Source organism: Triticum urartu, chromosome 2A (genome assembly GCF_056163025.1).
Source record: "Triticum urartu cultivar PI428250 chromosome 2A, HENAU_Tu73, whole genome shotgun sequence".
Lineage (NCBI taxonomy): Eukaryota > Viridiplantae > Streptophyta > Magnoliopsida > Poales > Poaceae > Triticum > Triticum urartu.
In genome coordinates, this window is record NC_141874.1 from 30,674,015 (window position 1) to 30,693,811 (window position 19,797).

Sequence of the window (19,797 nt, forward strand, 5' to 3'; positions counted from 1 at the left end):
CAAAGACTCAAATCATACAAGACGCGCCAAGAAAAACACATATCATGTGGTGAATAAAAATATAGCTACAAGTAAAGTTACCGATAGACGAAGACGAAAGAGGGGATGCCTTCCGGGGCATCCCCAAGCTTATGATTTTTGGTGTCCTTGAATTTTACCTTGGGGTGCCATGGGCATCCCCAAGCTTAGGCTCTTGCCACTCTTTGTTCCATAATCCATCAAATCTTTACCCAAAATTTGAAAACTTCACAACACAAAACTCAAAATAGAAAATCTCGTGAGCCCCGTTAGCGAAAGAAAATAAAACACCACTACAAGGTACTGTAATGAACTCATTCTTTATTTATACTAGATGATACCCCGCGCGTTGCTGCCGGAATTTGTAGTGTATAGGAGGAGGATTTATGGAGTGCGGAATAGTACCAATGAGAAGAAATATAAATATAATTTTATTTGAATGCTTGGAAGATATAAAAAGTTAGACAAATTGCTATATTGTAGAGTATCTCTACATTGGTGTAATAAATAGTGCGTCAACAAAACAAATATAAGTAACATATTCCGATGATATTTTTCTCATAATAATTGAAGATAATATCATTTGTTGTATTTTTCTTGTGGGAAAATTTGTTGTCTATTAGAATTTCTTGTGGGAAAATTTCACTAGTGGCTTCTCTCAAGAGCATAAGTATTATGGTGGGTAAATGAATTACTGTCGAGCAATTGATAGAATTGAGCATAGTTATGAGAATATCTAGGTATGATCATGTATATAGGCATCACGTCCGCACCAAGTAGACCGAAACGATTCTGCATCTACTACTATTACTCCACACATCGACCGCTATCCAGCATGCATGTAGAGTATTAAGTTCATAAGAACAGAGTAATGCTTTAAGGAAGATGACATGATGTAGAGGGATAAAGTCATGCAATATGATATAAGCCCCATCTTTTTATCCTCGATGGAAACAATACAATACGCGCCTTGCTGCCCCTGCTGTCACTGGGAAAGGACACCTCAAGATTGAACCCAAAGCTAAGCACTTCTCCCATTGCAAGAAAGATCAATCTAGTAGGCCAAACCAAACTGATAATTCGAAGAGACTTGCAAAGATAAACCAATCATACATAAAAGAATTCAGAGGAGAATCAAATATTTTTCATAGATAAACTGAATCATAAACCCACAATTCATCGGATCTCGACAAACACACCGCGAAAGAAGATTACATCGAATAGATCTCCAAGAATATTGAGGAGAACTTTGTATTGAGATCCAAAGAGAGAGAAGAAGCCATCTAGCTAATAACTATGGACCCATAGGTCTGAAATAAACTACCCACACATCACCGGAGAAGCCATGGAGTTGATGTAGAGGCCCTCCGTGATCAATGCCCCCTCCGGCGGAGATCCGGAAAAGGCCCCGATATGGGATATCTCGGGTACAGAAGGTTGCGACGGTGGAATTATGTTTTCGTGGTGCTCCTGGATGTTTCGGGGGTACGTGGACTTATATAGGAGGAAGAAGTACGTCGGTGGAGCAACGAGGGGCCCACGAGGGTGGAGGGCGCGCCTAGGGGGTAGGCGCGACCCTCTGCCTCGTGGCTTCCTCCGTTGTTTCCTGGATCATGTTTGTTGAGAAAATCACGTTCCCGAAAGTTTCATTCCATTTGGACTCCGTTTGATATTCCTTTTCTTCGAAACCCTAAAATAGGCAAAAAAACAATAATTTGGGCTGGGCCTCCGGTTAGTAGGTTACTCCCAAAAATGATATAAAATTGTAAAATAAAGCCCATTAACATCCAAAATAGACAATATAATAGCATGGAGCAATCAAAAATTATAGATACGTTGGATACGTATCATTCCTCTAGTATTCGGGAGTTGCATAATCTCATAGTCATAGGAACATGTATAAGTCATGAAGAAAGCAATAGCAATAAACTAAACGATCATAGTGCTAAGATAATGGATGGGTCAAGTCAATCACATCATTCTCTAATGATGTGATCCCGTTCATCAAATGACAACTCATGTCTATGGTTAGGAAACTTAACCATCTTTGATTAACGAGCTAGTCAAGTAGAGGCATACTAGTGACACTCTGTTTGTCTATGTATTCACACATGTACTAAGTTTCCGGTTAATACAATTCTAGCATGAATAATAAACATTTATCATGATATAAAGAAATATAAATAACAACTTTATTATTGCCTCTAGGGCATATTTCCTTCAGCTTCCTCGTGAGGCTAATGCAGTGGCCCATGAAATAGCTAGAGTTGCTAGATCGTCCCCCTAATAGCTGGTTACCGTTAGATGATGCTCCAAGTTTTTTAATAGTTTGTTGGTTAATGATGTAACTCTGGTGATTAATGAATAAATGAAGGGGGGAGCACGCTTCCCGGGAAGACATTGTTGCGCAGGCTCCATATGCTGTCGATTATCTATAGGATCATAGCTCGTGTCACTTCTGTGCTATGCATGAGCATATCAAAGAGCCATTCATTCCCAACACACTTGAAATATATATTTTTCCTTTGGTGGTAGAGGTCACACTTCCTACATCGCCTCCCAAAAGCTCGCCACCACGGGGCAGGAAATGAGCACATGAGAAGAGCTCATGGACACAAGACTTCATTTTATGAGTATACACAATCACACCATTTTGTTTATGCACGAGACTCCTACCTTTTTGTCACCTTTTTACTCATGAATCAAATTTCTATTTGATGAGTTCCTAACTATTCTTTTTCTATAAGTGAGCTAACATTCATTGTGATTACTAAAGGCAAAAGTACATTATGACATGCTGCAAGTGAAATTAGGATACATCTAAATGCTAGAATTAAAACATATACCCCAAATTAACATACAACACAATGCTACCACATAACCGTACTAACACTACATTAATTCACCTTCACTGTGACCATTAACCTCGTCCAAAATATATTGTTATGGCTGGCCCAATGTGACCTTTGTCTGTGCACCAGACTTCTATTATGTGGATTTTTAACTTTTTTTCCATAAGTAGGCTAATATTGTTTTGATTAATAAATAAATAAGACACATTACAACACAATAGACCTCCAGTAAAGATACAATACAAGGCTACGACATCGCTCCTATGTGAAGTCATCATCACTATCATCATTAACATCGTTCCTATATGTGCATCGCTCCGTGGAATCATAATCATCATCATCATCATCATCATCATCGACATACCATTTACTAGCATGATTAGAGATTGCGGCACCAATAGATGATGCACCACCCTTACCTCATATAGCACACTTAGAAGTTGTGCTACCATTCGATGATGCACCACCCTTGGATAGCGTTGGATACTTAGATGATTCAACAACCTTACATCAGCGAACAGTGTCGAACGACCATTAATTGACGTTTGTCGAAAGTTTCTCATAGTACTTTCATCCACGTGGACTTATATATTTTTCTATTCAGAAATTCTTTGCCCTTAGAGTAAACCTACACACCACAAATATTAAGCAAGATGAAAAAATATTCCAACTATGATACTCCCTACTAATTTAGCAAGGAAATTACCTTAATGTGCTCCACCTATTCCTTTGATTAGAGCCTAGTTATAAATGATTACTCATAGAATTGTGCCCCGCAAAGTTTTTTAGTACACGCACCCGTATTTACTCTAGATTCCGGTTTTTTTTGGGGGGGGGGGGGGGGGGGGTTATGATGACATGATAAAGGAGGGGGTGGCTCTAATAATATTCTAAGCACAATTACAATACCAATGCAACACAACGTAATGGTGACGATGATGGCATGGTAAAAGGGTGCAGGGGGAGGGGTGAGCAGCAACTAAGTGGTGGGAGAGAAATTACGGAGAAATGTGGCGGAAAAAAGATGGAAAAAGTGATGAGACCAAGCCCAGGTGAGCGCCTACCACGTGGAGGCCATGGAGCGGCTCAATGCTCCCGAACGGCCGCAGGTGACGAGGAGCTATTTGCGTGCATATACAAGCTCATGGCGCAGGAGTTGCGTGCCAAGGTGTCGTTGGTGGACGCGCAGCGTGACAGGGGTGACGCATGAGGTCTTCAAGGCGGTGCGTGAGCCGCTCCGTGTCGTCGGTCACACTGGTGTGGGCATCTACAACGTTGACCTCCAGGCCACCAGCGAGGTCGGCTTCCTCGTCCTCGTCGGTGACTGCAGGTGCCGAGGCACCCACAAAGTATCTTTTATAATGTCACAAAGAAAATGGTCAAAAGAAAGGATTGTTAATTCTAATGAGTGGGGCCCACCTTCAACTAAACGGTCAAACACCTTAATGTCATGCTAACGCTTATGAGTGGACCATCCCAGTTATAATCGTGTTTTATCTTGAGTCAATTGGTCACTAACGCAAAATGGTAGCTATTTATAAAAAATGTACCCCAAAAATGGTAGCTTTTTGTTAGGTCTACAAATTATGGTAATTTTTTGCGACATCGCCCCAATTTTGATAGTTTTTGGCTATTTGCTTGCTTAGGATGGGAGGATGAAATGTTGTTTGGGGGGGGGGGGGGGGGATGAGTGGTAGCTAAGTGGCGGAAAAAAAGGGAGAGTGATGAGTGTTAGTCACGTCGAAAAAAGGATTGTCGTTCGTAGCGTCAATAATATGCTAGAGTCGTTGCCGAGTCGGCATACTATTTCATGGAGATTTTAAGCGACTGTGTAGGCCACCATGGGCGTGTTCCCAGCAGCAACAGCATGGTGCTATCACCGGCAGCGACAACGACATAGGGGTGACAAGGACCAACTTCCTGTCCTTGCGGATGCAAATGATAACTAGGTGATTTGTTGAAGTTGGATATGATAAGAACATCTCCAGTATATCCAATAAAACCTCACGGGCTCTTATAATTTCCCATCGATTTATAGGATACGGTAAAATTTCGGCCGGAGCATATCCGGTAAAATGAAAGCCCGACCGATTGAGGCATGGCGCTCAAAGCAGGCCAGGGAGCATCGCGCCCTCTCCTGCAGCAGTGGCCGGAGGGCGTGGAGCGAGTTCGATGAGATCGGGGAGACCCTTTGGCCGACCAGCAAGGGTCTCTGCGAGGTGAAGATCGAGGTCCACGAGGCAAAAGAGGCGTTCGAGGCAGGAGAAGAGGGCACGGCTGTGCGGCTCGAGGTGGCCAAGGAGGCGTACCGGCTCGCGTGTAGTCTCTACCGCTCCGCTACCGAGTACTACCTCAACGTCAAGCCCTAGAGTAGTTTAGAGTTAGGTTTATCTATAATATATTTTTAAGCTTGTGTCTTTAAATGTGTGATGAACTCCTGTGAACTATGGTGACGTGGAGTTTAAGTTTAAATTATGCAGTATTTGTATATCGGATCTGTTCTGCCTTGTTTTGGTACGGCTAGTTGGGATAACATCAAAACATACCCGAAGTGACTGCGTAGGCCACCACAGGCATGTTGTTGGCAGCAACGACATGGTGCTATCACTAGAAGCAGCAACGATAACCCCTTCATGCTAGGGGCGACAACGACCAACTTTCTGCCGTTGCGGATGCTAATGATAACTAGGTAATTGTTGAAGTTGGATGTCATAAGGTTGTATGTGTGAAATTTACCAAATTGAGGATCACAATTCTGAAATTTCTTTTAAAGAAGTATTTTTTGAAGAAAAAAAAACCCTCAATTCCTAGGGTGCTGGTGAGTTTGCAAGCGTGTAGGTGCATGAGTTTTTGCACTATGGGGACAGCGGGCGCACACGCTTCAGTGGACCCATTTGTCAGAGTAGTACTCCGTCTAGGGTTTCCATTTCCGCTTGGGCCTGCCGGGCGCCGCCGCTGATCCCGTCTCCACTCTCCCCGACTCCACCAAAACCACCACGCCGATGCTCCTCCGATCTGGGCGGCGCCTGGCCGCCCAGGAAGAACTGGGGCGGACGGCCCCGGCGAGGAGGAGAAGCAGGGCAAGGTCGGACCGGCTCGCCGGCATCCCTGATGAGATCCTGCAGCAGGAGATCCTGCCCCGCCTCCCGGCCAAGTCCGTGCTCCGCTTCCGCGCCGTCTGCCGGTCCTGGCGCAGCCTCGCGTCCGACCCCACCTTCCTCCTCGACCACCGCCGCCGCCAGCCGGCGCTTCCCCTGATTAGGTCCTGCCGGATCGCCGCCCGCGGCCTAGAATCCGGCCTCAACACCATCCACCTCCGGTCCGCGAAGCTCGGCCCCTCTTTCCAGTTCCCATTCCGCGGCTATTTCGGCATCGCCGCCTCCTGCGACGGCCTTTTCGTCGTCGGCAGCTACATCATCTGCAATCCGGCCACGCGCGAGTGGGCTGCCATCCGGCAGGACAGGAAGTCCATAGAGAATCTCTTCGCCCTCTTCCGGCACCAACCTTCAGGGGAGTTCCGTGTCATGTACTGGAAAAACAACTCTATGGAGTTGATCTGTCGGCAGGAGTATTACGTCCTCACGGTGGGAACCAACAATTCATGGCTCGTCGATTGTCCGTTAACCGAGGTTTTGGCCGAGGAACCATCCATCTTTGGCGCGCCGGTCCTCCTCAATGGCAGCCTGCACATACACTGGAGGAGACGGTCAGGTGTTCACTACCACAGGATACGGGTGTTCGACACAGTGGCAGAGACGTCGCGGCAGATGAGTCCGCCGCCTGTGAACCCCCGCCATGTCATGCACTTGCTTGACCTCGGTGGCAAGCTTGCTGCGTCCACCAGCAAGGATGGCATGACTGGGATGTCCATTTTTGTGCTTCAGGATCCTGAGCACGATGTCTGGGCGTTCCAGTACCAGATCAAACTGCCTGTGATGGAAATCAGGCGCTTTCAGGAGCAAGGTGATTGGTTGGCGAAGGTTGTCTCCGAGGAGGGGGACGTGCTTGTCAGCTGCTATGGCCATCTCCTGCAATATGACAAGAAGGGTAATTTGGTACGTAAGTTCAAGTATGATGATGACATGCCGGTAGTCATTCCTCACAGGTTCAAAGAGAGTCTTATCCAGCATACATTTTTCCAAAAGACAAAGAAGAAGAATTGATTCGTACTCACTCCTGGATAGCTGATTTCGCGCCATGTTAAATCTAAGTAAGTTTTTTATGCTACTTCTAAATTATAACTAGCATGATGTCCGTGCAATTATGCGGGAAACGCCTTTAATCATCTTTAATTTATTATTTATGCATTATCATGTTATTTTTAAGAACACAAGCTCAGAAATGAATATGCATGCCACTCATATTTGCTATTTGATTATTAGATCGGTACGTAGAATTAAAGCTGAGATTAAAAGCTACCTAATGTAGTTGGGAAGAATCTTTTATGTGGTATAATTACGCAAAATTAGTCTTTGGATCGTTAAGTGGCTGGTCATTTGCACATGATATTGATATATTAATATGCATAACTAATAGAAGCCCACAATTTTCTGAATATGTTATATAGCGGGGCTGCATGGTCATCTGTATTGAACCTACATTTTTTTTTGCGTGTGTATGATATCAGACCACCACACGGGAATAAAGTTCAGAATAGGAGCCGGCCGATTGTTTATACGTCATATATATATATATATATATATATATATATATATATATATATATATATAGGATCAGTATACGTAGATAAAGATCGCACTACCGGGTCAATTGTTGGTTTGCGTATTATGCGATTCATCATCGTACGTGTTATACTATATATCAATATACGGAGTTAAGGTACATATCATGGGTTCTTGGACTTAAACCTCAATTATGTATTGAATGAGTATAAGGTTATAAATATTACTTGTATCTGCCAATAATATTTAATTTAAGGTCCAAAAGATTGATTATCTGATCATGTTAAATACAGTTGGCAATCTACCATTTGAGGTTCATCATAATAAGGACCTACCAGATCAGATGTCTAATGGTCTTTAGGTGTAGTTATGGAATTTATCGGTCGTGACCTACTTTGGTATAGTTATGAAGATTTATCAGCTATGTTCAAGAGCATTCATTGATGATCCATTGGTTATGATATGTGTGATTTTAGATAATCTTGTAGGTACAATAATGATGACTATCGACTATCCTAACTTTGTAAAAACTCTACGCACACTTAATAAGTTTGCAGTGTGTTTTGACTGAGTTGTTATCTTTATTTATTTGTTACTAGCACAATTTGAACCTATGTCATTGTGCTGCTAACCAATAATGTCTTTTTGTGTGTATTTATGAAGATCTATGGGTTTCCCTGCAAAAAAAAAGTCTATGGGCTGTAAGCTTATAAATATTTATTATTATGATTTATCAATTGCCGTCTGTTCAGGATAATGGTGAGGGAGTCCGAAAACATTGACCAGATGGATCTTAAATATTACTAAGAATTTTCTCTTTTTTTCATGCAAGAACTTTCTGTCGTATGATTTACTCTCTTTTACTGAGATTTATGCTTGTCATCTAATTATAGAAGGAGCCAATAGTGGACAGCCATTGGTGTGGGACAAAACCTGATGGTCCATTACAACAATAAAGTCGATTTATTGCAACTTTCTTGCTTGGCAATTGGAAATATCAAAACTTTGAAATTGACTTTCATCAATGCAGTATAGATAATGGATATATATTAACTGTTCATTTTGTATCATCTGATTTTCATCGTACCGCTGAGGTCTACCTATCCCCATATACACTGATTCATATCAGCCAGAAAATTGATACATTCAGTATATGTTGTCGCAAATTCATAGGATTTTTTTATTGAAGACACGCATCTGTTTGTGATTACGGACACATCTACCTTTTATTCATATAAGCAAACGATGGTATATTTTGTGTTTTGCACATTCAGAATTTCTGTCAGTTATCTCGCCATTCATGATGTGTGAAGCTAACCTTAGCTATGTTAAATATAAGGTGAAGCTTTCACTGAATTGTTATGTGGGAACACTTGGATAACCAGGTGCACTATTATAGTTTATAAACAAGGTGGTTGTTCAGTCCATACTCTACGGTGCAAGTAATTTGTAAGACTGACAAATTCGATGGATTATTTCTGTTACCATTAATCTGAGGCTCTTGCGCAGTTGATGCCTCTTTTTCTTCAGCTCCTTAAATGTAGATAGACCAAAAAAATGGAATAAAGGGTTAGGAATAGAAAATGGTACCACAACCTGTGTCCCACTCCTACGGTTCAGCTGTTTGGTTTAGGGTGGGCAGCAGTGTGAACTCTTATTCGAGCCGTCTATTCAATCCCACTGTTGAGATGCTCAGTTGACTATTTTATTGATATTTGAATGTTGGATTAGTGTTATGCTACTTATTTCGGTTGTTTAAATTGGTACTACAACCTCAGTGAAATATCCTCCCACTGTATGAATATCTTGCTTTATGCTTACCCCTGCATAGACCTAAACTGTCCATGGATATAAAGTTGACTTCATGGCTTTTAAGCTTCAACGCATTCATCTTGTTTAACTTAGTGAACTTGATTCTTACCCTGGCTCTATTTTGCTTCTTTCAGGCGATGCTGGAGTACCTCAATCGGTGCACCTATGTCCAGGAGATGAGAAGATTAATCTTTATGTTCACCTGCCCCAACTTGCTTGCGACAAAAGGCTTTGTTGTTGTTCTGTTGTTCTTGTTGTTGTTATTGTTCACCTGTCCAGTTTATCAACTCATGTGAAAAGTTGAGGCACAGATGATGTTGTTGTACTTAATTTGCCGCGCCTATGTTTAGGTGTCCGCTGCTATACCTATGCTGAACTGTCCTGTTCGCCTAGAGCAACTTGCCCGGGACAAAATGTTTTGTTGTTCACCTCCTGTTTATCAACTTATTATGTGAAAAGGTTTAGGCACTGCCATGCTATGATCCTGTTTTGCCATATATGTGTTATGCGTTTGTTTATCAGCCTATGTTACTAGGGTTCTGGTGTATGTTGCCTCAAGTGAAAAGTAATTGGGGGTGATTTACAGAGAAATTGAAAAAAAGGTTTACGGCAGAACAAGAGAGGGATACAAGCACAGAGAGGAGCTAGGGGAGAGATGGGACAGTTCTCTTCTGCCGGTTCCAAAACGAAAAGGACAGTACTAGCCCTCTGTTCTGTGAGATGAACATGCTTGTCTTGTATACTCCTCTTGCCTGCATGCAGTACACTAGCAGTAATATTCCACCGCACCCAGCCATTGACGTTTGATTCTTGGAATTGAGTTGTTAGGATTGCTTATTTATAGAAGGAGCCATTAGTGGGCAGCCATTGATGTGGCACGAAACCTGCAAAACCATTATAACAATAAAGTCAATTTATTGCTAGTTTCTTGTTTGGAAACATTAGAAATATCAAAACTTTCAATTTGATTTTGGATTTTCTTCAAATAAATTTCATTAACGCAGTCTAGATAATGGATAGTGTCTGTTAAATTTTTATCTTCTGATTTTAATCGTACCACTGAGGCCTACCAATCCCCATATACTCTGATTCATGTCAGCAAGAACATTGATACATTCAGTATATTCTGTTTCCATTTTGTACAGAATTATTTTTCTTTTGATGGAAGACACACATCTGTTTGTGATTACAGACACGTCTACATTTTATTCATAATCAATTGTTTATATCGTTTGTGCTTTGCACATTCAAATTTTTTGTCAGCTAAGTTGTGTATACTGTTCATGATGTGTGAAGATAACCTTAGCTATGTTAAATAGCAGGTGAAGCTTTCATTGAATTGTTATGTGGGAACACGTAGATCACCAGGTGCACTATTTACTAAAGAGAGGGAGGCCCGAGGGCAGCGGCGCTCTGGCGATGGTCGCGGTCGAGAGAAACGACGCATGGGGGGTCGTGCAGCTTGCCGGTGCCTCACCCGTGCACCGGGCAAGCAAGCTCATGCGAGAATTTTTCTAAACGCGAGCCCTCAGCTCGCCCAGACAACCTTTTTCCGGTCAGCTTCTCTCCCCTCTTTCTCCTCTGCGCTTAGAATTGTTTTATTGCCGTTCATATTCTAGATTGAATTCTGATGAGGTTTCTGCTAGTTAGATTAAATTCTAGCCAAGACTAAACTGTAGCCAGTGGAAGGCAGGATTCTACTTGTTTGGTCTAAAAAAGTGGGATTTACTTGTTTGATTAGATATTAAGTCAGATTTTGGGTGGCTTTAGATACAGTCTGTTAGTTGCAAAAAGATGTGTGCTTGCGCATGAGAAAATGATGCTACGTGTTACTGTATCATATATGAATATTGACTAGGCTGGTGATGAAGAAATTTTATGTTCTGTGATGTGTGACATGAACTTCCTTTTCTCTGAAATCCTGCAGGCCCAGCGTGGCAATTGCATGGGATACCCAAAGGTACCATCTCTTTCTGGTGGCTCTCTGAAGCATAGCAAACTGAAGATTCTATTCAGTGTTCATCCTTTAATCCATCGTGTAGAATTATTACCACTGGTAGAAAAAGGGCATGTTGTCCCAGTTCGTAAGGGCCTTTTGTCCCGGTTCTGGAACCGGGACTAAAGGGTCGGTACTAATGCCCTGTCCCTTTAGTCCCGGTTCAATCCAGAACCGGGACAGATGGGCCTCCACGTGGCCTGTGCGCGGAGCCCAGGCAGGAGGACCTTTGGTCCCAGTTGGTGGCACCAACCGGGACCAATAGGCATCCACGCGTCAGCATTTCTGTGGTTGGGGTTTTTGTTTTTTTTGAAAGTGGGGGGGGGGGGGTTGGGGGTTTTGGGGGGTTAATTTAGGTGTTTCATATATTGTGTTAGCTAGCTATAATTAATAGAGAGAAGTGTCCTCTCTTATGTCCGTGCTTGGTCGACGCTACGTACTATACATACGTATAGAGAGGACTAGACACGCTAGCTAGCTAGTAAGCAAACGAAGGAAACAGAAGATCGTCATGAACATATATGCATACAGAGAGAAGTGATATCGACCACCTCTCCTTCTCCAAGAGATTGGTCGAACAACAAGTTCTCGTATATCTATCCGACACTACCGGCTACATATATACAATAATTGTCTCTTACAAATATAATCATACGGACTCAGGGTCCACATAGTATTCTCCGTCTTCAGGGATCACGTGGTCAAGAAAGAATGCCGCCAATTCCTCTTGAATTGCTCGCATGCGAGCTGGTGCTAGGAGTTCATCCCGCTTCCGAAACATCTAATTTAAAGAAGGGGGTCAATACATATATATACATATATATGAATGAATGAAACTCAACACAAATGATGGTAATAAAATAAAATTGTGAATGTTGTTATTTACGTACTTCATATTGTTCGTCAGTGTAGCCCCGCTCACAGGTCGTGTGGCGGATGGACTCGCAAACGTATTATCCACAGAAATCATTCCCTTGTTCTTGCCACAACCACTTCACAAGATTTAGAGGTCAATCAAACTGATAAGCAAGAATGGCAAATGGTATTGATGAAACTAGCGCTTGAATGACTAGTAGATGCGCGGAACATGCTACTATAGTACTTACTTTCGGGTGTCTAAATTGCAGCTCCTTCGGCAGTCCCGGAGCTTTTCTGGTGAATTTTCTCCAAACCCTGCCGGACAAAGAAAACAATTACTTGATATATCAGGAAATGAACAAAGTTGCTGATATGGTGGATAATGATCGATTTAACTTACTTCTCGAGTATTTGAGTCATGTCTGCATAGTCCTGGGGATCTTTTCGTCTTGAGTCTAAGACGGCTAGTAGTCCCTGCTCAAGCTTAATCTCTAGGAGAATATAGTGGAAACTGCACACGCATGCATAACTCATCAATTACATTACTATAACCTTGACTAATATATAAGGGAAACCGAATACGCACAAGACAGTAACACTCACTTGAAGTTGTAAGGAAAGAGTATTATATCTTTGTTTTCATTTATTACCAACGATCATAGCAAGTTGGCCTCGGTAGCTGCGGCATGAAATTTAACCTGAGTTGCATCTATGAGATATGTGTTGATGAACCCAATATCACCGACTTGTCTTTTCTTCAATTCGGCGACCTTCAATCTGCATAATATAGTGAGGATGATTATAAATACATGCAATGAAAGAGCTGAGCTATATAGAGAGACTTAATGACAGAAGTAGTACTACTTACAGACAGTAGCAGGCGACCGTTGTTTTATCGAGGGCCAATTGATTGAAAAACTGATAGAACTCCTCAAATGAAATAGGCAACAGTTCAATTCCAACGAGGTCATGCTACTTTTTAAATTCCACATACAAAGTACTCCCCCCAGAGTCTCTGCAGATTTTCATGTACCAATCATGCAATCTTCGCATCATCGTTGATAGAGATCTTTCATCTTTGACGAGAGGCTTCCCGTACTCGTATCTTTGTATCTGCACCTCCATGGGTTCATAATGTACATCGTCGGGCAGGTAATCTGCAAGATTGCTATAACCGGGCACCATCCTCGGATCATTAGCGACGTTGTGGCTAGGCACGTTGAGCGGGGGGCACGATTGCTTCGCTTGTTCCCCGAGCTGGGCAATTTGTTTCCCAGCTCGTCGTTCTTTCAGCCTTTGATCACTGAGAGTACTTCCCGACCGCTCCGCTTCGGCAAATTCCTTTCCAATAATGCGCTCATAGTTTCCTTTCGGCGGAGACTTGGGTGGTTTTGTCAGGGCAGCCAGAGTGCGCTTTGCTTTCACCGAATCTACCTTCTCCTCCGGAAGTGGATGTCTCTTTGCTTTCAACCCTTGAAACCAGGTCATCCACTTCGGTTCGTGCGATCTCGGCGTTCTCCTCCGGGGTCCTCTCATATGGTAACTTCTCTGGAGTCTTCAGAGAAGGACCGAATCTGTATGTCCTCCCGCCTCTGGCTGTACTGCTAGACGCCGGCCGAGCAGACGGAGTGGTTGTCTTCTTTACTTGCTTACGAGGCGGAGGAGAAGGACTACGACGCACCGGAGCAGCCGGAGCGGCGGCAGGTCTCTTCCGCCCTTGCTGACGAGGCGAAGAAGGAGGAGGCTGGCTGCTCGGGCACGTCGGCGCAGGCGGAGAAGGAGGCGGAGTGCCGCCACGCGCTGGAGAAGGAGCTGGTCGAGTGCCCTGATCATCACTCGCCGGAGGAGGCGGTGGAGGAGGCGGAGTGCCCTGACTCACCGGAGGAGGAGGCGGTGGAGGAGGCGGAGTGCCCTGACTTGCCGGAGGAGGCGGAGGCGTCCAGTTCGGAAGGTTGATGAGCTCCTTCCACCATAGGCATGGAGTCTTCAGAGTAGACCCCAGCCTATTCTCCCCTTCACCGGTAGGGTGGTCAAGCTGGAGGTCCTCAAATCCCTCCGTTATTTCATCCACCATCACCCTAGCATATCCTTCTGGAATCGGCCGGAAGTGAAAAGTTGTGCCGGGTTCAGTAGGATAAACAGAGCCAACAGCCGCCTTGACCTTCAAATTCATCCATTGCGTCATAAGGTGGCAATTTTGAGACTCCGTGATAGCATCCACGGGATAGCTAGCAGGAGCCGTCAAGGCATGCGCCGGCTGAAGCAGCTCGGTGGAAGCCACGCTGCTTCTCCACTGAGATGGCGGGGTAGCTTCGGGGGAAGCTTCGGCAGTACGTTTGCTGCGATTTGCTTCTCGTTCCTCTATCGCTTGTACCCTTGCTTGCAGCGCCTGCATTTGGGTCTGCTGCAATTTTTTCCTCCTCTCATGAGATTTGTAACCGCCTGCATCCGGAAACCCAACCTTCCACGGAATGGAGCCTGACGTGCCTCGTGTCCGTCCAGGGTGCTCAGGATTCCCGAGGGCCATTGTGAGCTCGTCGTTCTCTCTGTCTGGAAAGAACATCCCTTGCTGCACTGCTTCGACATAGTGCTGAAGCTTCCTGACTGGTATGTCCATTTGATCATTCGTCCAAATGCACTTCCCTGTTACAGGGTCCAAGGTTCCGCCAGCCCCGACGAACCAAGTCCGGCAACGGTCTGGCCAGTTAATTGTCTCTAGTTTGATCCCTTTATCAACCAGATCATTCTCAGTCTTCGCCCACTTAGGCCGGGCTATGAGGTAGCCACCTGACCCCGTGCGATGGTGATGCTTCTTCTTCGCAGCATTTTGCTTGTTTGTCGCCGACATCTTCTTACTCTTTTCCGATGTCTTCTGGGCCACAAATGCGGGCCAGTGATCTCTGATCTTCTCATATCTGCTCTTGAATTCTGGTGTCTCATTATTTTCGACAAACTTATTCAGCTCTTTCTTCCACCTCCTGAATAGTTCTGCCATCCTCTTAAGAGCAAAGACTTGATTAATTGCTCTTTAACTGGCTTCTCTAGATTATCCTCTGGCGGTAGGGTGAAATTTGACTTCAGCTCAGTCTAAAGATCATTTTTCTGCATATCATTGACATAAGACACCTCAGGGTCTTCTGTAGCCGGCTTAAACCATTGCTGGATGCTGATCGGGATCTTGTCCCTAACCAAAACCCTGCACTGAGCAACAAATGTGCTCTTTGTCCGGAGGGGTTCAATCGGTTGGCCGTCGGGCGCGATTGCTATGATTTTCATCCGAGCTCAACTTTTTCTTCGGGCCTCGTCTCTTTACCGAAGTTGTGCTCGATCCGGAGGGCTAGAAAAAAGAACAAAGACTTAATTAATATGTGTACATACCAAAACAATGAATGCATCAATTATCTAGTCAGCAGAAGCTTAACTAATATATATACCTGGCCGGACTCGGTTCGATCACCGGAGACGTCATCACGGTCTCCTTCTTGCACCGGCATTGGGTCACCGGAGCCGTCCTCACGGTCTCCTTCTTGCACCGGCATTAGGTCACCGGAGCCATCATAATCAACGGCTTCCAGACCATCGGTCTCGTTGAGAAACAACGAGCAGATGGCATCACTTCCTCGTGCGATTATGTCCCCCAACAACTCTTCTTGTACTTTGTCTCGGGCGGTGTCCATAGTTTCTAAAAATATTGACAACATGGCAATTATTATTCAAACATGACAGATGGATATATTAGTGGCAAAAACGTAGAACTAATATTAATTAGTGGCCTCGATGCTGCTTCTCTAGGGTTTGTGGTGGCCTCGACGCTGCTTCTCTAGGGTTTGGGGTGGCCTCGACAACGCTTCAAGGATAAAAAAAGAAGAGGAAGAAGAAAAAAAAAAGAGGAGAAGAAAGAATAGAGGAGTAAGAACTCCTCTATTCTTTCTTCTCCTCTTTTTTTTCTTCTTCTTCCTCTTTTTTTATCGGGAACGAGGGTCATCGAGGGTCACCGAGCGATAGAGGAAACCCTAAATAGCAAGTATCGTGGGTGTGAGATACATGTGGCCGTCGGTGTCGGACACTACATCCATGTCCCACAAGTGACGTGGGAGTCGAAGCCCGCGCCACTTGTGGGGTGTGGATGTAGTGTCCGACACCGACGGTACATGTATCTCACACCGATGATACTTTCTATTTAGTGTTTCTCCTCTACCGCTCGGCGACCCTCGACGACCCTCGTTTCCGATAAAAAAAAAGAGGAAGAAGAAGAAAAAAAAGAGGAGAAGAAAGAATAGAGGAGAATAACTCCTCTATTCTTTCTTCTCCTCTTTTTTTTCTTCTTCCTCTTCTTATTTTATCCTCTTCTTCCTCTCATGTTCGAGAGGATCGCCGAGGGGTCGGGAGGTTGCGTAGTGTCAAAGGATTCAACAAAACCATGTCTTCATCATTAGGCGAAAGTAACAGGTGCATGATGGTACGAAGCTCTCCAAAGTTATTTTGGAACGGAGTCCCAGATAAGATAATTCGCTTTTTGGTACAAAGTTCAGCAAGAACCTTCCAAATATGAAATTCATACAAAAAGGCAAATTATCCTATCCGGGACACCATTCCAAAATAACTTTGGAGGACTTCATCATGCCCTGGTTACTTCCGGCTAATGATGAAGCCATGGATTTCTTCAATACTTTGACACTAGGAAACCTCTCTCGACCCCTCGGCCATCCTCGACCCCTCGAACCCTCGACGACCCTGGAACCCTCGACCCCTAAACGACCCTGGAACCCTCGACCCTCGATCCCTCGACCCTATAGAACCCTTGAAGAAAGGAATAGCTAGAGGAGAAGATCGAAGAAAAAAAAAGAAAAAAAGAGGAGAAGAAGAAAGGAATAGAGGAGAAGAAGAGAAAATAGAATAGAATATTCTATTTTCTCTTCTTCTCCACTATTCCTTTCTTCTTCTCCTCTTCTTTTCCTTCTTTTTTCTTCTTCTTATTTATTTCTCCTCTTCTTTTCCTCTCCTCTTCTTCTTTCTTTCCTCTTCTTATTTTCTTCTTTCCTATCCTTCTTTTTCTTATAAATTTTAGCATATTCTAAATTTTCTTCTAACTTTCTATATATGAACAAAAAACTTTCTATGAACAAAAAACTTTCTATATATATATGAAATAAAATTCTATGAAAAAAAAATTAAACTAACATACACATATACATTATACATTGTATATGAACATTATACATACACATATACATACACATATACATTATACATTGTATATGAACATTATACATACACATATACATTATACATACACATATACATTATAGAAATTTTTCTATGAACATATACATACACATAGCCACATACGTACATACACATATACATTATATATATATGAACAAAAAAATTAAACTTATAAAAATGAAGGGCAGGGGCGGCGGCACGGCAGGGCAGGGGCGGCGCGCGGCGGCAACGAAGGGTAGGGGCAGCGCGCGGCGGGGCGGCGTGCGGCGGCAGCGAAGGGCAGGGGCGGCGCGCGGCGGCCGCGCAAGGCAGGGGCGGCGCGCGGCAACAGCGAAGGGCAGGGGCGGCAACGCGATGGCAGCGCGCGGCGGCAACGGCAGCCAGTACTGGGGGAGGAGCAGGGGAACGGGGCGGCGCTCACCGCGAGGTGGAGTCGGCGACGAGGAAGAAGCTAGGCTCGGGGACGGCGGAGGCCCGCTCGGGGGCGAGGGCAGGGGCGCGCGGGCTCGGCGACGGCGACGGAGACGCGACGGCGAGGCACGGGCGACGGCAGGGGCGGTGGAGGGCGTCGGGGCAGCCTTGCGGCGTCAGGGCAACTGGCGAGGGAAATGGTGAAAATTTCCTGAGTGTTGCTTATATAGCTAAGTCATTGGTCAAGGTTCGTGGCACAAACCGTGACCAATGCCCCCCTTTAGTCCCGGTTGGTGCTACCAAACGGGACCAAAGGCCTCTTTTCAGCAGCCCAAAGGGCGGGAAGCGGCGGCCTTTGGTCCCGGTTGGTGGCACCAACCGGGACTAAAGGGGGGCATTGGTCACGGTTGGTGCCACGAACCGTGACCAATGCCCCCTTTAGTCCCGGTTGGTGCCACCAACCAGGACCAAAGGCCTTGTGCTGCCCCGCGCCCAAATGTTTAGTCCCACCTCGCTAGTTGAGAGGGAGCCGCACATGTTTATAAGGTGCGGTGCGCCTTCCCTCTCGAGCTCCTCTCTAAAGCAGGCTTTCGGGCCTAACCATGCAAGCTATGCATGTGGGCCTACTGGGCCTCCCGTGGGCCTGAATCCTGGCCCATGGTAGGGTTTCTAGTCGTATTCAGGCCGTGGGTGCCCAGTAGGTGGCACTTTTTTGTTTTTTTGTTTCTACTTACAACAAAATACTTATTGTTGCTATATTTAATTTTTTTTTTCCAGTTTTTTGTTTTGTTTTCTGTATTATTTATTTTCTTTTGTTTTTTGCTTTATTTTTTAATTCTTTTTGCTTTTAGTTTTAGAAAAATTATAAACTTTCTGTTAGTGCCATTAGTTTTCAAATTTGAAAACACTTTTTTTGTTTTTTTTTTGCTTTCTTTGTTGCTTTATTTATTTTATTTTGTTTCTACTTACAACAAAATACTTATTGTTGCTATTTTTATTTTTTTTCCAGTTTTTTTGTTTTGTTTTCTGTATTATTTATTTTCTTTTGTTTTTTGCTTTATTTTTTAATTCTTTTTGCTTTTAGGTCAGCAAAATTATAAACTTTCTGTTGCTTTATTTATTTTATTTTGTTTCTACTTGCAACAAAATACTTATTGTTGCTATTTTTTCCAGTTTTTTTGTTTTGTTTTCTGCATTATTTATTTTCTTTTGATTTTTGCTTTATTTTTTATTCTTTTTGCTTTTAGTTTTAGAAAAATTATAAACTTTCTGTTAGTGCCATTATAAACTTTTTGCTTTTAATTTGAATTCTTTGAAAATTGTTTGAATCACAAGTTTGTGATTAACTTACTAAAAAAATGAGAATAGATGCGCTTATAGAGAAAATTCAACCTAAATTCCTAGTAAATTTCTATGAATTTCAGAGAAATTCACTATGAATTTAGGTTAAACTTTTCTCTATTAGGGCATCTATTTTCACTTTGAGAGGAGCTCAACAAGGCAGAGAGGGAAGGGCTTATAAACCGGTGTGAGCCCCCTTCGGTTGGCGAGGTGGGACTAAACTCTGCCCGCAACGAGGACCAACCCTTTAGTCCCGGTTTGTGGCACAAACCGGGACTAATGGTCATGGGCCAGGGGCGAGGAGCAAAATTATAAACTTTCTGTTAGTGCCATTAGTTTTAGAAAGTTGAAAGTTGAAAGTTGGCATGGGCCAGGGACTAATGGTCATGGTATTACGAGGGCCGAACCATAAGACATGAAAGCATTTCAAATGAACTCTGAAAAAGTTGAAAGATGGCATGGTATCATAATTTCACCCACATAGCATGTGCATGTACAAAACGGACAATGGTAGCATGTTCGTGTGTTACAAAGTTGGCATGGTATCATCATAATAGTTGCGGGAGAAAGTCTTCACTTTTTCTTCGCTTGTGTCATTTGC

The 19,797-nt window shown here is 43.7% G+C and overlaps 1 protein-coding gene across 1 annotated transcript; it reads left to right on the forward strand.

Annotated features, from left to right (window-relative positions):
* Positions 1 to 5,872: 5,872 nt before the first annotated feature.
* On the forward strand, positions 5,873 to 7,033 carry LOC147983218 (putative F-box protein At3g52320). Its single transcript, XM_087539464.1, has one exon. The coding sequence runs from the start codon at positions 5,873 to 5,875 to the stop codon at positions 7,031 to 7,033; it is 1,161 nt and encodes a 386-aa protein (XP_087395590.1).
* Positions 7,034 to 19,797: the final 12,764 nt, after the last annotated feature.

Coding starts and splice junctions, on each gene's coding strand:
- LOC147983218 (XM_087539464.1), top strand. CDS start 5,873: ATGCTCCTCCGATCTGGGCGGCGCCTGGCCGCCCAGGAAGAACTGGGG.